The 23,911-nt window shown below is 45.5% G+C and overlaps 1 protein-coding gene and 1 long non-coding RNA gene across 5 annotated transcripts; one reads left to right on the top strand and one right to left on the bottom strand.

Annotated features, from left to right (window-relative positions):
* Window positions 1–1,173: 1,173 nt before the first annotated feature.
* Window positions 1,174–23,015, bottom strand: LOC110070819 (uncharacterized). Of its 4 annotated transcripts, XM_078387402.1 has the most exons (8): window positions 22,888–23,015; window positions 20,449–20,670; window positions 20,160–20,349; window positions 19,923–20,049; window positions 17,340–17,422; window positions 13,108–13,234; window positions 11,600–11,695; window positions 1,174–8,602 (listed from the first exon to the last, which is right to left on the bottom strand). In XM_078387402.1, the coding sequence occupies exons 4-8, from the start codon at window positions 19,954–19,956 to the stop codon at window positions 5,883–5,885; spliced, it is 3,060 nt and encodes a 1,019-aa protein (XP_078243528.1). In that variant the 5' UTR covers window positions 19,957–20,049; window positions 20,160–20,349; window positions 20,449–20,670; window positions 22,888–23,015; the 3' UTR covers window positions 1,174–5,882. The 4 variants fall into 4 exon arrangements, with proteins under 4 accessions (XP_078243528.1, XP_078243527.1, XP_078243530.1 ...); XM_078387401.1 differs by lacking the exon at window positions 20,160–20,349; XM_078387404.1 differs by lacking the exon at window positions 17,340–17,422.
* On the top strand, window positions 13,630–19,836 carry LOC144587442 (uncharacterized). Its single transcript, XR_013542600.1, has 2 exons — window positions 13,630–15,647; window positions 17,640–19,836. It is a non-coding gene; the product is annotated as an uncharacterized LOC144587442 (long non-coding RNA).
* Window positions 23,016–23,911: the final 896 nt, after the last annotated feature.

Genomic DNA, 23,911 nt, shown 5'->3' on the forward strand with positions numbered 1-23,911 from the left:
ATTTCGGCTTTTGTAGGTGTGCGTCCAGGCTCCTCCCCAGCCGGAAATGTTCATCCCTGTTTGTGACTTGGGGCTGGCTTTGCTACACTTCAGCCACCACAACAGTACCTGTGACAACTCAAGAAGGTGTCCTTCATAGAATGGTATAGATTTACCAGATGAGCGGGATATAAATCAAATAAATAAATAAATAAATAAATTCTTCACTGCAGCAATGAGTTCCATGCTCCCCATTTCTCACCCACACTCTGCACACTCATACCCGGCCACTTACAGGAGATGCTAATTCTTGGGGCTTATGAGACAAAACAGATGCATTTTTTTCATTTGTTTCCTCCTTTCCTGGTCCTTTCTCCCTCCATCCCCCCCAGCTGCACCCCACAAAAGCAAGAAGCCAAGCCCCCTTATCCCTGCTTAGCATCCTTCTTCAACTAGTCCACGGTGGGTGGCAATGACAAGCTGTTTCTTTTCTCCCAGCGACTGGGTACTCAATTTACTAACCTTAGGATGGAAGGCTGAGTGAACCTTGAGCTGGAGACCTGATCCTGTTGGGATTAAACTCAGGCTGTGAGCAGAGTCTTGTTTTAGTCCTATTTTTAATCCCGCCTTTTTCTAAAGGACCCAAGGCAGCTTATATGGCTAAGACAGTGAAAACAGTCAGAATTGGTGCCAGAAACTACATATGGGAAGTTGAATCCATGTTGGGGAGGCGGACAGATGACAATTGCAGGAACAGCTGGATAGCTCTGTGGTTAAGGTCTCCGGCTGCAGAGCCAGAGGCTGGGAGTCCGATTCTCCCACTAAGCCTCTTTGACAGGGGCTGGACTCGTTGATCCATAGAGTCCTTTGCAGTTCTAAGATGATGATGATGATAAAAGACAATAGAAAGGCTAATAACAGTGAGCATATAAGCAATACCAAAACACTTTCAAAGCACCCTACAGTCTGGACTGCAGTGAAGCATTTTAACCCCACACCACTTGCTACCTGGTCTTTCTTTTTTTAAAAATGGAAATGCTATTGAGGGATGTTGCAATTTCCATTATGCACAAGGCCCATGCTCTACCGGCAAATGCTTCTCCCTTAGGATCTCCAGGACCCTGATATCACCATCGCAAAAACTAATCGTCTTGCGGATTAATCACCCCGCGAGGTAATTGTCTTGCAAGCCACCACTGTACACTATATTTTATTTTATCAATAATTTCTGGCATTATATTCAATAATAACATTTCAGGTTTAAAACTTAATTTTTGCTGAACAATTTCTTGTAACATTTCCCAGACCTGTAACCAAAGCTTTTTTGCTTTCTCACATGACCACATGATCAGTCCCCGTATTTTTTTTTTACATTTCAAACAAACATTACCAATCCCTTCTGACATTTTTGCCAATCTTACAGGAGTAAAATGCCATCTATGAAACATTTTAAGGATGTTTTCTCTAAGATTAACTGGTTTAATCATTTTGTAGTTATCTTTCCACATTTTTCTACAATATTGTAGCCAAAGTTTTGTGCCCATTTTACCATCGCCTCCTTTACGCTCTCATCCTCTAGATCAGGGGTCCCCAACCCCCAGTTGGCGGCCCCGTGCCGGTCTGTGGGCTTCACAGGACTGGGCTGCCGAGACAGATCTCCCACCCACCCGCACGCACACATGGTGGGTGCCATGCCCCACTCACCCACAAGTGTGCCACGCCCATCTGCGCACATGTGGTGCCCCCACCCCGGGTAAAGACCCCACTCCCCCAAACAGTCTGCGGTTCCAAAAAGCTTGGGAACCACTGCTCTAGATCATACTCTAATACATATGTGTACTTTTTTGATTTTCTCTTTCGTATAAATCCATAATTCATCCACCTGAACATCTCCCTCAAAAAAGCCCATATCTTTTGTCCTTTTCACCAGGGATGTGGTGGCGCTGTGGGCTAAACCACAGAAGCCTGTGCTGCAGGGTCAGAAGACCAAGCAGTCGTAAGATCAAATCCACATGATGGAGTGAGCTCCCGTCGCTTGTCCCAGCTCCTGCCAACCTAGCGGTTCGAAAGCGTGCAAGTGCAAGTAGATAAATAGGGACCACCTCGGTGTCTAAGTCGCACTGGCCATGTGACCACGGAAGATTGTCTTCGGACAAAACGCTGGCTCTATGGCTTGGAAACGGGGATGAGCACCACCCTGTAGAGTTGAACATGAGTGGACAAAAATTGTCAAGGGGAACCTTTACCTTTACATATCTTGATTTTAGTTTCAACATTGATCGCTAGACCCTGTTTCTCTAGATCTTGTTTATCTTCCATAGTTTGATCTTTAGTTAACGAAACTTTATACCTGAGTAAAACTCCCTCATGGCTTAACACTTTCAATGTGGAAGCCTCTGTTGGGGCTAGCCATATTGGAATTTTCTTATAAGTTTGCATTTGAAATATTTCTGCCATAGTAGACATAACACTTTCCTCACAGTACGTTCTGAGAAATGTGTCTGTTCTTTGAACTTTCCATACCACACATATGCATGCTGGCCTGTTGGGTTATTATTGTTTGTTAGTACAGTGGACCCTCGACTTAGGCAGGACTCCACTTATGAAATTTTTTAGCTACGGGCTTCTCCAGCTGCAAAATTTATCTTCGGCTTGCGGCCGGAGAATAGACCTACAGACCTGAAGGGGGAGGCAGGGAAAGTGCCAAATTCAAATGCACATTCAAATTCAAAGTGCCGATCCAGGTGCCTTCCAGGGGTTCTCTGCCACCATGGGAGTCATCTCGGGGGTCCCCGCCACCGCCAATCATGCTTCGGAGGCACGATTGGCGGCGGCGGGGGGACCTCTGAGATGCCTCCCATGGCAGTGGAAAAGCCCTGGAAGGCATCTGGAGGTCCCCCTCCCTCTTCCTCGCCGGAGCCTTGCCTTACCTGGTTGCCTCTTTGGAACTTTGCGCTCACCTCATACCGCCTGCTGCCAACTTTTTGACTGGTGCGGCGGCAGCTTCATCTCCTCCTCCCTTGGCTCCTCAAGGTTGCAGCTGCCGCGGTGGTGGTGGAGAGGTGAGACACCGCTGGAAGGGCAACAGGGCGCCATATGGGGAGCAGCATCATGATCTGAACGCAGGACCCCAGTGGTGGCGGGAGGTTGCTTCTCCGCCGTCAGCGGCTGCCACCAGAACAAGGCAAGGCGACCATTGCTGCAGTGAAGCCGATGGATGGGAAGTCCCTGCTTCTCTTCCTCCTCCTCCAGCTGTGCCTGGGGATCCTGCATGGCTCTCCCCCTCCCCACTTTGCCTTTGTCTGCAATGCTATGAGGAGGTGAGTGGATCTCCCTGCCTGATCAAGAGCTCGTCTTTGCTCGCTGCCTCCTGATTTGGCAGCCTCCCTCATTTGGGCCCCTGAAGGCATCCCCTTTCTCCCTTTACAACTCGGGTAGGGGAAAAACCCGCCTCAACTGTGGGGCTGAAGTCTACTCCTGGGAAAGCTCTGGAGGGGGACCTCCAGATGCCTTCCAGGGCTTCTCTGCCACCATGGGAAACCTCTCAGAGTCCCCCCGGCCAATCATGCCAGCTACAGATTATGGGGTTTTCAATGCATTCCTATGGGAAATGGACCCTTGACCTATGGAATTTTCGACCTGCGGCCACCATTCCAATACAGATCAATTCCGTAAGTCGAGGGGCCACTGTAGTCTGGGTTCACTCCTCTTAGTTCTGTACACAACAAATAATGAAAAGAGATTGTTCAATCCATCAAACAGAATTTTTTATTTAGGAACTATATGTAAGAAGGGAAAAGTAAGTTTTGGAGTTTAGCTGATATGGGTGAAAACTCCTCAGTTGTCCCTACACACAGAGAGAGACACAGACTCCCCTACCTATACAGACTTTTCTTCATAAACTTTACTCCAAAACACTAGTCTCAAACAGACGTCTAATTTCCTTCAGCTCTCTCCTCTTTTTGATCCCCTCTTTAGACAACCGTGTAGAGCTGCTGGATAAATGAGTGGTTTAGGCATCGGGCTGCAGAACTAGAGGTTGGGAGTTAGATTCCCCACTGTGACCTTGTTGACAAGGGCTGGACTCGATGACCCATAGGGTCCCCTCCAGATCTGCAGTTCTACGATGATGATGACGACATCTCAACTCCATTCTCAAGAAACTATGCTATTCCCAAAAATCATGCAAAACTGTTTATATACAAACTTGGTATAAATACTGTAGCTGCAAACATACTGTCCTCAAAATGGTAGGGAGTTCCAAAGCCTGGGAGCATCTATTCTCTTCCATATCTACATGACACTGTTGATGTGACTAAAAAGGTCTTCCCCTGAAGATGCAGTATAAGACTCAAGTCTATACAAACACTTAATGAACAATATACAAAATCCAGCATTCTGTTCATATAATGGACAAGAGTGCAACACCAAGATACTGCCTCTAATAGAGATCAAACAGCATCTTCACTGTGTTGTGTGCTGTTGTGATGTTCAGTCAATTATAATTTATAGCAACCCTAGCAGGGTTTCAAGGTATGTGAGATATTTGAGGAGCAGTTTTGTACATGCCATTACCCCAGTGAACTTCCAAAGCCCATCCATGATACATAGCATGGATTGGAACCCAAGTCTTTTGAGTTTTAGCCTAATCAACTACATTGTCCTGACCCTCCATCTTCACCAAGGCTGGCAGTTCATGAAAAGCCCCCATAAATTCGTCCAGCGTGTCTTCATCTCTATGTCTTGTAGAAACAGATGAAAGGTTTTCTACACACCTCTCAAGCTCTAAATACTAAACCAGAATAGGCTAGGCTAAACCTACGGAGAGAAAAAGCTTGCTAAGTGGATAAATGCCAGAGGGTCTCTTCCACCAAGTCTAGATGCACCATCCGGAAATCACTTAAATAGACTTCCAAGTGAAGTAGGAAGCTCAAAGACTAATTAGGTAAAACAGGGCTAATTGTGGATATATGACAATTTTTCTGTGACTGTTGTTGTTTAGTTGTGTCTGACTCTTCATGATCCCGTGGACCAGAGCATGCCAGGCCCTCCTGTCTTCCACTGCCTCCCAGAGTTGGGTCAAATTCATGTTGGTCGCTTCGATGGCCCTGTCCATCCATCTCGTCCTCTGTCGTCCTCTTCTCCTCTTGCCTTCACACTTTCCCAACATCAAGGTCTTTTCCAGGGAGTCTTCTCTTCTCATGAGATGGCCAAAGTCTTGGAGCTTCAGCTTCAGGATCTGTCCTCCCAGTGAGTACTCAGGGTTGATTTCTTTCAGAATGGATAGGTTTGATCTCCTTGCAGTCCAGGGGACTCTCTGACTGTACAGGAATTCAATCTACACACTACTTATGGGTATGCAAGTTAGGCCTCCGTGTGGAAAAAAGATGAGTAGCCTACTTCTGGTCAAAATAGTCTTATCGTTTTAGCTTTTTAAATATTTCTTAATATTTTGAATATTATTTGTATTGCATTTCTATGATTTTAAATTGTTCAATGCTCATATACGAAGAAAGAAAGGAAGGCAGTGGATTCCACAACATCTCTTCCTTTTAACTGCAAAGGACCCCTCATAATTCAGCTTCCGTCTACGGGCACGTTGGGTTCTAATACAATGAGAGATGAAGGAAACGCTCCATCCTCCTGTTTTCTCATGAATAGCTTTATACACTGATTGACAGCAAAGTGGCCAAGATCACGTTAACTGAAAGCCACTGCAAAAATCGCACCAAAAAAGGAGATTAAAAATGTGCTCTCTGGAATGAGTTCAACGACCAAAAAAAGCATGAACATAACAACAGGTTAAAGCCGCATGTTTGTGTGCTCTTCCATAATAACTGATCAGTCCTGTTTGTGACGTCTCTAAAGATTCTTAAGGTTGACTTATGAATGAAGTAAAATTTTCACAGAGTCTCTGCCAGGATTGGATCTTCTAAAATGAAGAAATCTGTGCTAATAGACGGTCTCCCCACATTCCAATCATCCCTAAAATGAATTTTTTGATGTCTTTTCAGGGGCGTGCTGTGACTAAAACACTTCCCGCACTCGGCACATTTGTAGGGTTTCTCCCCCGTGTGGATCCTCTGATGCCTCTTGAGGGGTGCACTCTGAGTGAAACACCTTCCGCACTCAGAACATTTGTAGGGCTTCTCTCCTGTGTGTATTCTTAGATGCACCTTAAGGATTCTGTTGTCACCGAAACCCTTCCCACATTCGGGGCACTTGTGCGGCTTGTCCCCCGTGTGGGTTCTCTCATGTCTCTTCAGAAGGGTACTCTGGCTGAAGCTCTTTCCACACTCTGAGCACGTATAAGGCTTCTCGCCCGTATGGGTTCTTTGGTGCAGCTGAAGGTCGGACCGGTGGGTGAAATGCTTCCCACAGGTGGGACATTCATGGGGCTTCTCTCCGGTGTGAATCTGTTGGTGTCTTTTAAGGTGGGAACTCCGACCAAAGCACCTCCCGCACTCGGCGCATTTATACGGCTCCTCTCCCGTATGGATTCTCTGGTGTATATTAAAATGGGAACTGTGACTGAAGCTTTTCCCGCAGTCTAAGCATTTATAAGGCTTCTCCCCTGTGTGGATCCTTTCGTGCGACTTAAGGTCGGTGCCACGGCTGAAACTTTTCCCGCACTCGGCGCATTTATAGGGCTTCTCACCCGTGTGGATTCTTTGATGCGACTCCAGGGCTGACCTCCGGCTGAACTGATTCCCACAAACGGAACACTGATGCAGCTTCTCGCCTGTGTGGATTTTCTGGTGCCTTTTAAGGTGGGTGCTCTGGCCAAAGCTCTTCCCGCACTCCGCACACTCGAAGGGCTTCTCCCCGGTATGGATCCTTTGATGGGCTTTGAAGTAGGAACTCTGGCTGAAACTTTTCCCGCACTCCGAGCAATGATAGGGCTTCATCCCAGTGTGAATTCTTTTATGGGCATTGATGTGCGAACTCTGGCTGAAACTTTTCCCGCACTCTGAGCAATGGTACGGCCTTTGTCCGGTGTGGATTCTTTGGTGTGACTTTAGATAAGCTGTCTGAGAGAAGCTTTTCCCGCACACCAAGCATTGGTAGGGCTTCTCCCCTGTGTGGATCCTCTGATGCAAGTTAAGGTCTGACTTGGAACTGAACTGCTTCTCACACTCGGAGCATTTGTAAGGTTTCTCTTCGGCATGATTCACTTCATGTCTTTTAAGGTTTGAGCTCCAACAGAAGCCTTTCCCACACACTGAACATTTATAGGGCTTCTCCCCTGTGTGGATCCTCTGATGCAAGATAAGGCTTAGGCTATGGCTGAAGCTCTTTCCACATTCCATGCATTTATAGGGCTTGTTGCCAGTATGACTTATTTCATGCCATTTAAAGCTTATGCTGTGACGAAAACTCTTTCCACACTGGGAGCACTTATAGGGTTTCTCCCCGGTGTGAGTTCTACGATGCAGTTTAAGATACTGGCTGTGGGAAAAGGACTTCCCACACTCCAAACACTTGTAGGGCTTTTCCCCCGTGTGAATTCTCTGGTGCCGTTTAAGCCTTCTTCCGTCACTGAAACTCTTCCCGCACTCGGAGCATTTATAGGGTTTTTCCCCGGTGTGAATTCTTTGGTGCACGTTAAGGCCCGAACTGCGCCTGAATTGCTTCCCACACTCTGAGCATTTATAGGGCTTCTCACCCGTGTGAATCCTTTGGTGTCTCTTCAGGTTTGAACTCCAGCCGAACTTTTTCCCACAGTCAGGACATGTGTAGGTCTTCTCCGCTGTGTGCTGCTTTTGATGTAAAATAAGGCTCGTGACTTGACTGAACTGCCTTCGACATATCAAGCACAGATAGGTTTTCTTTGCAGTGTGAATTCTCTGATGGATTTTAAGGACCGTACTCCGACTGAAGCTCTTTCCACATACCGGACATTCGTAGGGCTTCTCTCCGGTATGGATTCTCCTGTGCAACCGTAGGTCAGTCTTGCACCGGAATTGCTTCCCGCACTCCGAGCATTCATAGGGCTTCTCCCCCGTGTGGATCCTTTCATGCGACTTAAGGTATTTGCTTTCACTGAAGCATTTCCCGCACACTGAACATTTATAGGGCTTCTCTCCTGTGTGACTTCGCTGATGAGACTTAAGGTACGTGCTCTGACGGAAGCTTTTCCCACACACCAGACATACATAGGGCTTCTCCCCTGTGTGGATTCTTTGGTGGGAGTTAAGATGCGACTTGCACACAAATTCTTTCCCGCAGTCAGAACATTTATGGGGCTTTCCTTTCGCATGGTTTACCTGATGTCTTCTAAGGCTTGAGCTGGAAGAAAAACTTTTCCCGCACTCTGAACACGTATAAGGCTTCTCTCCTGGGCAGTATACTGGAGGCACGTGAAAATCTAAGCCGTACCCCCACTGCTTTCCGCTCTCTAAATGCTTTTGGTTGTGAATGCGTTGATGAATAAGGTACATCTTGGGAGTGTAGCTCTTTCCGCACTCCGAGCATATTAACAACTCTTCCCCAGGGTCTTCTTCAAGTGCTGGAAATGTATGCCGATCAGTTCCTTCAAAAGCAGTATACATGTTCCCTTTTGATCCGTCTTTAGTTTCTTTCATTCTCTCCTGTTCTCCTTTCTTGCTTTCCTTCCTTTTACCTGAAACAATCGAACAAGAAATCTAATCAAGTCATGGGCAGAAACAGAACCCGACACCAGGGAAGAAACACAATTAAACAATTCTTTAACGAAAAAAAGTTAGCCTTTTCCTCCTAACTCTCCACTTTCTTGGACTGATAAAGGATCTAGCCCAAATAGACTGCTTCCAGACTGCATATCTAATGGCACTGTTGACCCAATAAGGCGTTGATTTATGGAGGGTCCCTCAATGGCATCTGAGAACACTTCTTGCTTCTTTGATTTTGGTTCCTGGCTTTAGATCTTTTGGACTACAAATCCGACAATCAACCACTTTGCGAGTTCCACCCAGCAAACTCCTATAGACAGTAAATATGGCGCACATGGGAGAAAGGTCTAAGCTGAAAAGCAATGTTTATTTTTTTTAATTGTTGCCTGGGTAATCCAGGTGCCACCCAAACGTCCTGTTCAGAATGGAAGCTTCCCAGTGCTACCTGGGAGCTTCCTTTCTGAACAGGAAGTTAGGCTGAGCTAGGCCTAGCTAGGCCACAAAGGCCTAGCTAGCTAGGCGGCCTAGTTTCCAGCTTAGGCCTTTCTCCTAGCTGAGCCACACTTAAGTGTCTATGCAGTGGAACTTCTATAAAGGAGAATTATATATATATATATATATATATATATATATATATATATATATATATATATATATATATATATATATATATATATATATATATATATATATATATATATATATCCCACCCATCTGGTAAATTCTTCCACCCTGGGCGGCTTGGTACAAACCATCCAAATGCTATAAATTCCACTGCTTCTGCACAAGATTCACTAGCACTTGCTGCAAAAATAATGAATTTCACGCAGTTGGATTAAATTTCCTTATTAATTAATTTCACTTAAAACGTTCTTACTCCACCTTTCTCTTCAAAAAGGACCTGAGGCATATTGATAAAACAAAATTAAAAATTAAGAACAGCAGTTACAGAATTATTTTCTAAAGGGCCAACGAATATAACACGAAAGGGTAAACAAAATCAATGTCAACAAAGGACGTAAAGCAACAAGGCACTGCCATATATTTAAAAACCCCGAATCTCAGACAGAGACACTCGGGGGGGGGGGGGAAGCTTGCAGTTTTGCCTGCAAAGCATTGTGCGAATTCTTCACAGGGAGCTCCAGTGTGGTCTGTGCTCTCTTCCTGCAGACCGGCATGTCACGGGGCCTTGACCACTTGATAGCGGCCCACCGGGCGACTCTGTGCAGATCCAACCATGGCAGAGAAGAAGGACTTCTTTGCTCCCACTGCTGCCATGGATTATGGAGATTTCTATCTCCATGACAAAGGTTCTAGGCACACTAAAACCCTTCCCTGACGATCCCCCACCCTCCATGGAGAGTTCGTCAAAGCTCAACAGATCTTCCTTCCACCAAAAGATGAAGTTGGAGACGGGATTCTGCAACCCTTGTGAGGAGAATCAAAATGGAGTCCTTAGCGCGATGCCCAGCTGAGTTTAAACGTACTGCATGTGTGGCAACAGTGCAAAGAATGTTAACAGGGTAAAAGATCAATATATACATAAGTTGGTGTCCATGAAAGGAGGAGAAGAGAGGAAAATTTAGAAAGTACAGTGGTGCCTCGACTTATGAACACCCCTGCATACGAACAGTTCGATTTATGAATAGCTCCATTTACAAAATTTTGCTTCAACTTGCGAACAGAGCTTTGACTTTCGAACAAAAAAAAAAACATGGAAAAAGTAGGAAATGGACTTTGGACTGCCTGGTACTGTAATTTTAAAATGTAAAGGCTGGTTTAAAAGGTGCTTGGTTTGGTTTAAAGCTGCTTGGTCCCCCCTTTCCTGCTCTTTTTTTAACCTTAGGTCATCTTAGGTTAAAAAAAATTTCTCCACCTAGTGGTAGAGGACGGATTAACCACTTTTACATTAGTTCCTATGGGAACAAATGCTTTGACTTACAAACAGCGCCTCTACATAAGAACAAAAAACAGCCGGAACGAATTAATCGGTTTTCAGTGCATTCCTATGGGAAATGCTGATTCGACTTACGAACATTTTGAAACACCATTTCATTACTGATTAAGTTCATAAGTCGAGGCACCGCTGTATTCTTCCTGTGGCTACATTACTCAAGTGACAAAACAATAAATAGTGAAGAAACAAAATAAAGGGTGTTTTGACAATAGTATGTGATAGAAGGGCATTTAGGTTCTATCACCCCCGTGAAGATTTTTAATGATCCAAAGAATAATGGCCCTCTTTTAACTTGTCCTCGAAGGATGAAATGAGGAAGAAGGACACCATTATAACCAAAGGAAGACGCATTTGAGTGAATCGGTGGGTTCCAAAATCATAGCGCAAAAGCAATCCCGGGAGAAATCTTAGAACACTGTGAGTTTGGAGGACTTCTTGTGGGGGAGGGATAATTAAGATGGGGAAGGAAAACGGCATCCATGCTGTCGTAACCAAGTAGGCACCTGGATTCCATTTTGGTTTGGACTCCAAATGCCATAATCCTCCATTCTGGGAGGTGTTCCACCTGCCACACCCGTCCCCTACTGACCACTCTGGCTGAGCTTGGTCGTAGAACTCCCAGCAGGCACTGGGACAGCTTCCTGTTCTAACAGGAAACTAGGCCTAGAAGGTCCTTCCGTTCTAGGCCTTGCAGCTCCCCACTTCAACCTTCCTCCAGGTGAGCACAATTTAGGTGTCTGTAGGGGTAGGTCTGGCAGGCAAAATTCCCGACAAAGAGGATGCTGGGATTTGGAGTCCTAACCAAAAAGGAATGTGTGAGCCTGTGACCCAGGGCTTCTGTGACACGGAACTGGCATTATAAACTTTGGGGACTGGGTGGATTTAGTCTTCGCCTGCTATTATAGAGGACCTCACCCAAGATAATCAGAGACTGCAACAGGATTCCCATCTCCAAAAACGTCCAGGATCTGCCGTCTTCCCACAAGCAAGCGTTCATCCTTAAAGCAGTTACCTGGGAAGTTATCGGCCACTCTTTTCTCCTCCTTAGGATCCAGGACAAAGGGATCTTCCCCTTCTTCCAGACAAGTGACGAGGTTAGGTCTGGGGACTTCCAGGGGTCGGAGCAGGGAGGCAAGCAGACACGAAACAAAGTCATCACGCCAGCCACAAAATACGGAGGATCCCACAGCAACCTACGTCATAAGCTCCCCCCCAAAAGGCAACTAAGGAGTTTCCCCCACCGCCACAACATGGACCATCCAAGCTCATTTGGCTCATTCTGAAATATTAATTGGGAATGAAGTGGGAAAGATGACCCCCAATGGTGATGTTTCCCCCAGAATGGAAAAAGTTACTTTTTTCACACTACAAGTCACAGAATTGCCCCAGTAGAGGTTTTTCCTTGGGATTATTTTCTCAAGAAGCTCCTTATGTGAGCCAGTGGCTTCTTTCACCACATCTCAGCACACGGGAGGGGAAAAGACCCAGCTGAGAAGACAACGACCGGCCAGCTTCCCAATTTATAGAGAACAGTGCTAGTGTGTGGGGAAGGTGCCCACCGGTGTAAAGCCAAGGTTGCACTCAAGGCGGGGAAGGGGTGAAGAAGCCTTTCATCCTCTCTGTGCCCTCCAGCTGTGGTTCGGGACCTTCCCCTGGAAAATCTCCGCCCCCTCACTTAGGTTCACTACATGGGGTGGTGGCCACTTTCCTCCAGGAAGCGAAAAGGCTGGGTGGAGGGAGAAAGTGCCTCAGCGCTAGATCGGCAGGATAAAAATGACAGATGGATGGATGGACTGACGGACGGACAGACAGACAGACAGATAGCAATACAAAATACATTTGGATGGATGGATGGATGGATGGATGGATGGATGGATGGATGGAGAGATGGGGAAGAGAGAATCAAAAGTTGGGCAGAGAATGAAAAATAAGGTGTGTCCTTGGCCTTCTAAAAATTTCCTTAGTCCCCAAGTCAGTCACGTTGGAGGAAAGGCTCTTTGGAGGGTCTCCCGTGTATGGTCTGCAGGAACACTCACATACGTCTTGTTTATTTATTCAAAATATTTATACGCCAGCTTTCTATGAAAAGGGGTTGAAGGTGACTTATAGTATTAAACGAGACAATACTCGAAGCTAAAACAACAGACTGTCACACTATTAAACAAAAGAATCAAGCAAAGGTTGAACAATGCTCTAAGAATTCAAGAGAAACTTAGATCACCATCTGGCAGATCTGCATTTATTGGGATTCCTGCCTTGAGCAAGAGGTTGGACTCGGTGGTCTGAGGGGCCACTTCCAATGCCATGACTCTATGGTTCTATGAAACATATGATATCAAAACTAGGACTATCCAGCGTGGCACAGCGGACAGAGCAATGGACCACGACTCAGGGACCTTGGGTCCAAATTCCCACTTGGCCGGGGAAGCTCACTGGAGTTGTCAAATGGGCAAAAACCACTCTTTAACCATCTCAGAATCTTAACTATCCTCAGGATGAAGGAAGGGAACCAGTCCTTACCCAGAGAGGCCACGTTTCCAAAATTCTCCACCATGACCTCTACGTACGAAGCTCTCTGGCCGGGATCCATCAGTGACCATTCGTCCTTGGTGAAATGCAAGGCCACCTCCTCAAAAGACCACAGACCCTGGACACAGCAGAAGAACAGGCTTTCTTTCGAGAAAGATAATTTACACACAAGGAACCAAAACAAACAAATGCGAATGGGGTGGGGTGGGCAGCTCACCCCAAATCTTTAGGGGGGGTGCTTATTCTGTGTACAGAAACACACTTTTGCCCATCGATTGAAAAACCCAAGATCAGGTAATATGGTATTTACTTTTTTTAAAAAAGCAGTCATTCTAGAAAAGGTAAAGATTCCCCTTGACATTTAGTCAAGTTGTGTCCGACTCTAAGCTCATCCCCGTTTCCAAGCCGTAGAGCGAGCATTTTGTCCGAAGACAGTTTCCATGGTCACATGGCCAGCGCGACTAGATACGGAACGCCATGACCTTCCCACTGAGGTAGTACGTATTTATCTACTCGCGTTTTTCAAACTGCTAGGTTGGCAGGAGCTGGGACAAGCGATGGGAGCTCACTCCATTGCATGGATTCGATCTTACGACCGCAGGTCTTCTGACCTTGCAGCACAGAGGCTTCTGCGGTTTAACCTGCAGCACCGCCATGTCCCACCTAGTCACTCTAGGGTTGGTCTAATACCGAGATACCAGCAGACAATCAAAAAAATGTAAGCACTGTCTCACCACAAATACAGGAAGACCATGTTATTGGCCTCTATGTATGTCAAAAAATGTATAGAGTGGTGCCCCGCATAGCAATGATAATCCGTGCAGCAAAAATCGTCGCTATGCAGATTCGTCGCTATGCAGATTCGTCGCTATGCGAAAATAAAAAGCCCATAGGAATGCATTAAAACCCGTTTAATGCGTTCCTATAGGCAAAAAACTTACTTTTAACCGAAAATCCTCCATACGGCCGCCATTTTCGTTGCCCGGTAAGCAAGGAATCTGGGCAAAAACACAGCGGACGACCATTTTTTTTTAACCCGGTGGCCATTTTGGAACCAGCAATCAGCTACTGGAAAATCATTGCTATGCGAAAATCTGTAAGCGAAACAGCTTACCGATCATCGCAAAGCGATATTTTCCCATTAAAAACATCGCAATGCGGTCGCAAAAACCATTGCAAAAAAATCATTGCTATGCAGATTTGGGGTTAAACGGGCCGCCCGTTAAGCAAGGCACCACTGTAGAGTGCTCTCCATTGCATGGTCTCTGTTAACTACAACTTGGAAATACATACCTATTTCTGTCTGTTACATTCTGTCATCCATGCCTCTTTTTAAAAATGCCACTCCCATAATCCCTTGTGGCACACTTGGAGCTCAAGAGGAACCCATTTTCAGTCATTAAAGACTTCCACTCTTCTAGTCCAATTCACAAGCAGTCCAATTCATTGCATGGAAGCCATGGGACAGGAGGAGGAAGTCTTTGGTTACCAAAACTCTCCCTTGCTGGTGAAGTCTCTTCCACAGGTGGAATGTAAAACAACAGAAACCTCATGCCGCAGGGCTTTAGACTGCAAGGATGCAGCCAAAACTGGGATCATGACCTGGGGTTGAATCCCAGGGAGCCGGCTCAAGGTTGACTCAGCCTTCTGTCCTTCTGAGGTCAATAAAATGAGCTTGCTAGGGGTGGGGTGGGGACAACGTGTAACTCATAAACCACCCAGAGAGTGCTTGAAGCACTATGGGAGGGTAAACAAGGAGCACGCTTGGCTTTTTGCTTTGATTTTGGCCGGCCGCTAACCTGATGATGCCATTGACTGTTGCTATCCCTTTCCAATCCTTCAAAAGGAGGTAGAATACTCAAGTGTAACGAGGAGTAGATCTGTCAGCCTCTTACATACGGGATACAGTGATCCTGCAGAGAGAACAGCTCAGCTCTCTAGGGCAACATTCAAGGGAGACCTCTCATGTGCATTGAGACCCTGATTTTTCAGGGTCTGGCTCCTGACTCACAGAGGAGAGCCACTTTAGATTGCTAGAAAAGTGAAGTTGGAAGGGACCTCTTAAGGCCATCTGGTCCAACCCCCGGCTCAAGGCAGGAATACAAATCAAAGCAGATCTGCCAGGTAGCGATCTCAGTTTCTCTTGAGTGCCTCCAGGGTCGGAGAGCTCGCCAACTCCAAAGGTCACCGGTTCCACCGTCGTACGGCTCTAACAGTTAGGAAGTTTTTCCTGATATTCAACCAAAATCTGGCTTCCTTTAACTTGAGCCCATTGTGGCGTGTCCTGCACTCTGGGATAATCAAGAACAGGTCCTGCCCCTCCTCTGAAGGACAGCCTTTCAAATATTTGAAAAGTGCTATCCTATTTCCCCTTCCGTCTTCTGTTCTCCAGGCTCAACATGCCCAGCTCTTTCAGCCTTTCCTCACAAGACTTGGTTTCCAGCTCCTTGATCATCCTCGTCACCCTCCTCTGAACTTTGTTAACATCCTTCCTGAAGTGTTGGTGTCCAGAACTGGACACAATCCTCAAGGTAAGGCCTAACAACTGCTGAATAGAGGGGGACCAGCACCTCGTGGGATTTGGAAACAATACCTCTATTAATGCAGCCTAAAATAGCATTGGGCCTTTTTGCAGCAACATCATGCTGTTGGCTTATTTTTAGCTTGTGACTGTAGACCGTACAGGCTGTCCCGCTTCAGACTTCTCCTCCTCTAACATGTGACAGGTTTCTGGAAATGACAATGGAAAGAATGGGGCTACAGCACTCCCCTTTCTGTGTCCATATTCTACTCAATTTTGAAAGCATAAACAGAGTGAAACAAGGGGGTATTCTTGACTGTCTATCTGACAATATTCGTATCTTTAAAATAGGTTTAGCCTGCCTTTCTCCTTAAAAAGGACCTGAGGCAGCTTATACAGTGGTGCCTCGCATAACGAGCGCACCGTTTAACGACGAATCCGTATAGCAATGCGGATTTTGCGATCAAAAAAGCGATCACATTGCAATGTTTAGATAGGGTAAACATCGCATTGCGATGATCAGTAAGCGTTTTGCTTACCGATCTTCGTATTGTGATGTTTTGGAACAGCTGATTGGCGGTTCCAAAATGGCTGCCGCATCAACAAAATGGCTGCCTGCAGCGTTTTTGCGTCGATTCCTCACTTACCGAGGCGGCGAAAATGGCGGCCGGCTGGAGGATTTCCACTTAGCGGTGAGTTTATCCTCCATAAGAACGCATTAAACGGAGTTTAATGCATTCCTATGAGGTTTTTTGCCCCGTATAGCGACGTTTCTGGATAGCGACGATTTATCTGAAACGGATAATCGTCGCTATGCGGGTCACCACTATATTATTAAAAAGGTAGCATTAAAAAAACACCAATTGTATAAATTGTCTATTAAAAATGATAAATAAAATCAATACTAAAACACATTAAAGCCAACAAGGTACAATAATCCATTAAAATAACCTTCACGGACAATTCAATCACTAAGGGAAAAGCTGCCTGAAGAGAACCGTCTTCGCCTGCTTGTGGAGGGACAGCCAAGATGGGGCCAGGCTGGCCTCTAGTGGGAGGGAGTTCCAGAGTCTCTGGGAGCCTCCACAGAGAAGGCCCTCTCCTGTGCCCCAACCAAACACACTGGTGAGGGTGGTGGGGCCAAGAGAAAGGCCTCTCCTGATGGATACGGTCCTTGAGATTACTTATGGGAACAGCAGCCACCAAGAATCTTCTGCTTGATGTCAATGTTTGTCTCCCAGGCTGCAACGTCCTTGCTCCTTCTCACCACTATCACACTTGTGAGTGACACACCCTCAAGGTCGCCCGAGTCATCTCTCCGGCACCTTCAACCTAAAAACCAGCCACCTCTTTCTCCTTAGGGGATATGAAGGTGAAAGGGTCGTCCAATCCACCTTCCGCCTTGCACCCAGCTCTCCTGTTCTCCATGCAATTCTCTCATTCGAGCCCCGAGTCTTGGCCCTGGAGCACTAGGTGGGCTCACCCCTCATGCATCATCCACAGGGACACACCGCATGAACCCGCTCTCACCATCCTACGCCCGTCCATCTCTAGCCAGACCGGGTGGAACGGCCGCACCGGCCACCTCGGTGGAAGGTGACTTGGTGGGACAGAGAGAAAAAAGAAGCTGGAGCTCCTTGAGGTGGAAAAGGAAAGAGGAGGAGGCTGTTTCCTCACCTTCCTGGCGATCTTCCCCCCCTACCTGTGCGGCTCGGGCAGGTGCTCTTCCCGCTCCCTCTGAAGGAAGAGGCCACTCAGAACTGGCCTCCAACGCCAGAGCACAGCCTGCAAAAATGAAGCAAAAGGGATGGGTGGGAAGACCTTCTTTATCCTTCATGTCATAAAAGCTTGTGGTTTTCAAAGGCATGTCCTCCCTCTGGCTGCGGAACGAATAAAAGGTAAAGCGGGGGGCAGGGGGGATCGTTAAAGCCACGTGCTTTCCAATGCAGAAGCTTGTGTGGCTTCACCCGTTTCGTTAGGTGTTCTCAAATATTTCTCACAGGCTTCCATCCAAGGATTTCGAAGCACTGCAGAGCATCAAGAATCACGGGCAGGCTATAAAAATGAGGCAACAAGACTTCTCTCCTATGAGACTGCCATGGAGATCTCTTCAGACCAACAAACAGCAATCCAGGAACACAGCTTCTTAAGCTCTGAATCACTTGCGTCACCTGAGGATGAGGGGGTGACTTGATTTCATAAATAAATAAACAGCCAGCCAGCCAACTAATATTTTTATTGATATAGCAAGTGAGATAGATAGACAGATAGATACACACACACACACACACACACACAGATGGAAGAGTGTGGAAAAGGGGAGGGAGGGAGAGAGAGAGAAAGAAAGAAAGAAAGAAAAAGAGGTAGGTAGGCAGGCAGGCAGGCAGGCAGGCAGGCAGGCAGGTAGGTAGATAAGTAGGTAGGAAGGGAGGGAGGGAGGGAGGGAGGATGGAAAGAGAAGGAAGGAGAGAGAAAGAAAGAAGGAGGGAAGGAGGGAAGGAGGGAAAGAGAAGGAAGGAAGTAAGTAAGTCATATCACTTTGCTGTATCTAAAAAAAACCTCTGAAAAATAATATTAAAAGACTGGTAAAGTTAGAAACTGGATAAAACATGTAGCAACCCCCGCAGAAAGTTATATTTTCAGCTTTCCTGTCAGTTACCAAATCCTGAGCAAAGTGACAAATCTTGGCCTCCTAGTGAAAAATATACCAGGGGGAGGGCTGACGTAACCTCATGTGGAAGGGAGTTCCACAGGCTGGAATCAGCCTCCAAAACATCTTCCCTCCCATGGTGCTAACCAAACCTGCCTTGCGAGGGTGGTGAAACTGAGACAACGGCTTCCTCACAGATATTAAAACTGGAGGAGGTTCATACAGTGACACATGCCCCCACAGAAGTATTTTAATACTTCTCTCTCCTTAGCTACTGCAATAAAGAGAGAGACAGAATTCTCAGTATCTCTCTCTCTCTCTCTCTCTGATTTCCTTTCATTACGGGGTTGCTAATCAAAACAGGGCCTTCTCGGCTGTTGCCCCCCCAACTTTGGAACACCCTCCCTATAGAGATCCTCTTGGCTCCAACACTTTTGGCTTTTCGGCGCCAGGCAAAGAGACCTTTCTGTTCGGCCAGCATTTTAATTAAACAGTATCCTTTCGCTGGCCATACGAGCAGCAGGATTTATTAATATCAATGTTTTAATGATTGTTTTTAAAATAGGATATTACTATAATATTGCCTATATTTAATGGTTTTCATCTTTTTAAAGTTTGAATATTGTTGTACGCCACTCAGAGGCCACTCAGAGGCCACTCAGAGGTGGCTAAAAAAAAATCTTGTAAGTAAGTAAGTAAGTAATCCATCAACGGAGCCTGTAAAAGCCAAAGGGTTTGCCGCTATTGACTGATGGCGGTCCTAAAACCAGCCAATTTTTGGCATGACCAATTCCTGCCTATTTACCGTATTTTTCGCTCCATAAGACGCACCTTTCCATAAGACGCACCAGTTTTTTAGGAGAAGAAAACAGGAAAATATAATCTGTTTTCTTCGCTCCATAAGACACACAGACTTTCCACCCCCCTGTTTTGTGGGGAAAAAGTGCGTCTTACGGTGCGAAAAATACGGTATGTATTTATGCATTGATTTATTTCTGCCTTTCTACCTCACCCGTCCACAGCATTTGGTGATCAGGTGAATAAAACCACCGCAAGCCAATGTAACGTCTACATACAGTTAAAACTATCACTTGGCATTGAACATAGTTTTGGGGAACCAGTTAAATCAACCAGCCAACCCAGATCCGTCAGTAAGAGTCATAAATTGCTCAGGGCTCCCGGAATGGATTGAGGGAGAGAGAGAGAGAGAGAGAGAGAGAAGGTGTTTGTACTCAGCTGACATTTGCCTTTTCAAGGCTTAGGCAGTACGGAACATGCCTAGAACTCTCAGTATTCAATAATAATATTCGATATTAGTTAATATTTTTATTTATTTATTTATTTAAAATACCCTGCCTTTCTCCTTAAAATGATCCAAGGCAGCTTGTAATGGTTAAAAGAGAATATTTAAAAGCTCAAAACATGGAATAGACAAATATTTAAAAAGGAGTAAACAAGTATTATATTAATAAGAGTCAATAAAAACATCATTTAAGAGCATCAGAGCAAAACAATCCGTTCACATTAAAAACAACCCTATTCATATATATATATATTTTTTAAAAAACCCCAAACTGCTTGTCTTTCATGAACAAGACAAGCTCTCTTTGACAGAAAAGAGAGAGAGTAACTTACCCAGGAAGGCTAAATTCCCATAATTTTCCAGCATGACATCGGTGTACAGATCTCTCTGAGTGACATCCAGCAGAACCCATTCTCCTCTGGTAAAATATATGGCCACCTCCTCAAAAACCACAGGACTCTGGAAAAGAAGAGAAAAAAAAACTTCAGTTCAAAAGAGATTCCCAAGGAGACTCTGGAAATTCACCTCAATTTTTTTTTTTGCAGTGAAGGTAAAGGGAGAGACTCAACTCAGGAAGATGGACATAGCAATTTTCTGCAGAGCGCAGACTTTCAAATGAGAAAATCAATATTTGTCTTGTGGCGCAGGGGTTAGACTGCTGTCCTGCAGCCAAAACTGTGTTCGCCACCCAGGATTCAATCCCAGGTAGCCGGCTCAAGGTTCACTCAGCCTTGTATCCTTCCGAGGCTGGTTCACAGACTGGAATAAACCAAAAGATTTCTTATGATCCTCATAACAAAATGAGAAATCTACCAAAAAAATACCCCTTTCCCCTCTTCCAGATAATATAGTCCATACCTGAGGTGGCTGCATTGGGTTTGTTTCCGACCCACCACGTTGAAAGGTTCAATGGCTCACAGGTGGCTGTGAAGGAGAACCATGAACTTTACTTTACATTTACTTTTCCATTTTCTTCTGCGAAGACACAGCCAAAGCCGAGGGTTACAAAGAGGAAAACCTAGATCGGATCCCTGGTTCAGCACAAAACTTTTTTGGAGAGCCGGAGTCCATCTCTACCCCCTGTGAAAATATAATGGAAAGCAACATGTTGAACTCTCTAGGGGAAAAGAGTGAGCAAATGTTTCTAGACACAAATGAAAATCCTTATTGAAGAGAGGTGATAATCTGGGACTGGAATCAGGTCTGTACCCAGCGTTTAAGCTCAGCTGTTTCGAATGATCCACTAATTTTGTGGAAAGGGCCCCAAAACAACAACATACAACTTAGCTGAACCCACAAATATACATTGCCAGATAAATTCTAAAATCCACATTGCATGTCACGGTGATAATGTTAGCCCAATTTTTAAATTGTTATTATTATTTTAAACTTCTAAAACCACCCATCTGGATAATGGTCACTCTGGGTAAGGTACAACTGTGTGACAATTCAATTAGCAACAAACTGAGAGTTAATTCAAAAAAGAACACCAAACATTTGAAGCAAGATGTAATCACTCGTCTTGCAAAAGTTGCATTTCAGCCCCTCGTCTATCGAATCTCTACACAGAACACATCATATGGAAAGCCAGACTAGATTCAGAGGGAGGAGGAGTGGAAATGGGCGGAAGAAGCATCAGTAGCCTAAGACGCATGGATGACACCATCTTTACTGGGAAAAACAGCAAGGACTTGATTTCTGATGAAAGCTGAATGTTAAGAAGGCAACAGATAGACATGCTATCAAAGAATTACCTAACTTCATTATTCATGAAGAAGAAAAAATGTCTATACCTTGATTCAGTCATGAACTTTTGGGTTATAAGAGAATACATATATTTTAGGGGTGGGGTAATAAATATATGTAATTATATAACAATAAATAAACCCATGTGGAGACCACAGCCAAGAAATTGGAAAAAGACTGACATCTGTTTTTTAAAAATCCATTTAAACTTATTTTTTAAATACTCAGGAGGAACTCTCTCTAGAAGAGAAAATACTTAAACTGAAACTATTATATTTTGAACCCATCGTGAGAAAATATGATTTGTTGGGAAAGACAATAATGTGGGTCAAAACTAAAGCCAGTGGGAAAAGAGGAAGACTGAAAGAACCCACTTGATTGCACATCCCGGCCAGATCCTGCTGCATGGTAGCATCTTGCAACCTCAGAGAAAAGTAATCTGAAAACCCACATCTTCTGTTTTTCCTTCCTTTTCCTCAAAAGTGGGATAGAATGGGGATGTGGAGACCTTAAGATCTGCTCTGTTTTTCTCCTCTTTTTGTCCATTTTTCTCATTCCTCTTCCCCCCCCCACCAAAACCTCGCACATCATTTTTGCGCCTTCTCATTTTTCTTAGGTTGGCCTAAAGCTGACGATACAGAACGCTTGGATTTTTGGAAATTGGTTCGCCTGGTTTCTTACCAATTGCGGTAAGCGACCACATCACTTCCTTCTGTCTCTTTTCATGTCATGAAAATGGCCATTTTAAATAATATACATTTTTTGGTCCTGCTTCGAATTAAATTTGTCTGGAAACACAATAATATATATATATATATATTTATATATATATATAAATTAAGGAGACACAGATCTCATTCCGAAAACATTGTTCTCCTCTGTGTGAGGCAATTAAAAAATACATCTGTTCCAGTCAGATCTAGTTCTAAGAAGAAGAAAAACGCTCACCAAGGTGTTCACTTCCTAAGAATACATTGATTTCTAAGTCCCTTATGTTTGAGGGTTGCTGTAGGTTTTTCGGGTTGTCTGGCCGTGTTCTTGAGGTTTTTCCCTTGAGAGCCTGAAAAACCCACAACAACCATTTTCCCCTTGTGTTTCTCTCTCCCCCCCTCCCCAAGTATTTTCTTTTTGTTTTAATGGGGACAGTTGATGTCTATTGCTGTCCAGGCAAAACCCACATTTCAGGGTTCATCTTCCCCAAAGTTTGGAATTTTTTTTTTACTATAGCACCCAGAATCCCCCAGGCAGCAACGCTACAACGCGCGCGCGCGCGCACACACACACACACACACACACACACACACACACACACACACACCCCACAGCCACACTCAAACATCCTCTCCCATCCTTCACACCGAAGATGCAAGATTGGGGGCTGGGGGGGAGAAAACCCCCCAAATTGATCAGCCTTAAAAGAGCCCCCCCCTTTTTGTTGGTATTTGAAGGGAGGGTCTTTCTCCCCCATAGACCCCCCACCCCCAACCCCACCCAGAGGGCACAACCCCCCCTTCGCCACCCCAAAAGCCGCCCCCCCCAATTGACGCTCACCCGCGCTCGCCCTTTGGTCCGGGGAAGCGGAGGCGTGGGAAAATCCCCGCCCGAATTCCCACGAGTGGAGGGAGGGGCCGGAAGTGGGGAGGAGGAGGAGGAGGAACAGCGCCGGAGGGCCTGCCTTTCCTTCCTCTCTATCCCTCTCTCTCTCTCTCTCTCTGCTCCTCGCCCGCCAGAGGTCTCTCTCTAGGAAGCACGACTCGTTGGCTTTAACTCTTCAGAGGACGGGAGCCTGGTTAGGCTTCCTGCTCGATCCCCAGCGCTTCATTTTCAGAGCCCGAGGCCTCGAAAGCCTCGAGGCTCTGGTTCTTCCCTCTGCGGCTTCGGACTACAAACCCCATCATGCGCCCCAGCCAACCCTGTCCACTGGGGTTTGTAGTCCCTAAAATGTCGAAAAGTCACAAGACTATTGCTTGTCTTCTGTTTTATTTTACTTTTATATATACCGGCCTCTTGGCACCCTGCCCGAATTCTGGGTGGAAATAAACAAAGAGATCGCAATAAATATACCAGTAAAGTGATTTTAGAAATTCACAAATATCATTAAAGCGGGCACTTAAAGGGAAAGGTTATCTCAGCCACGGCAGGACGGTGTGGAGTTCCCACAGTATACATGGAAATCATGTTGGGGGAACCTCTGGGGGCACCACAATTTTTTAATTTTTGCCTAAACATTTTTTTTCAATTTCTATGAATTCCATTTGGAACTTCACCTCTTTTGAATAAGGCCCTCCAAAGATTCATTCATCGTTTGGTGCAACGAGGCCTCGTCTCTTTTTTTGGAGATGATGGGTCTCTTATAGGGGGAAGCCATGTAAACCCCTAAAAGACTGGTGGGTGGATTCTGGGATTTATAGTCCAAAAGAGAGGGAGAGGGATTGAGAGAGAGAGAGAGAGGGAAGAACCTTTCCATCATTTCCTAGGCATGAATGTTCATGGAGAGAAGATGTCCTCATTTCCACTTGAAATGACTTTAATAGGCAGGCGACGGTCACTGCAAAAGAGAGAGGGACCTCCAGAC

This window comes from Pogona vitticeps, chromosome 2 (assembly GCF_051106095.1).
Source record: "Pogona vitticeps strain Pit_001003342236 chromosome 2, PviZW2.1, whole genome shotgun sequence".
NCBI classification, from domain to species: domain Eukaryota; kingdom Metazoa; phylum Chordata; class Lepidosauria; order Squamata; family Agamidae; genus Pogona; species Pogona vitticeps.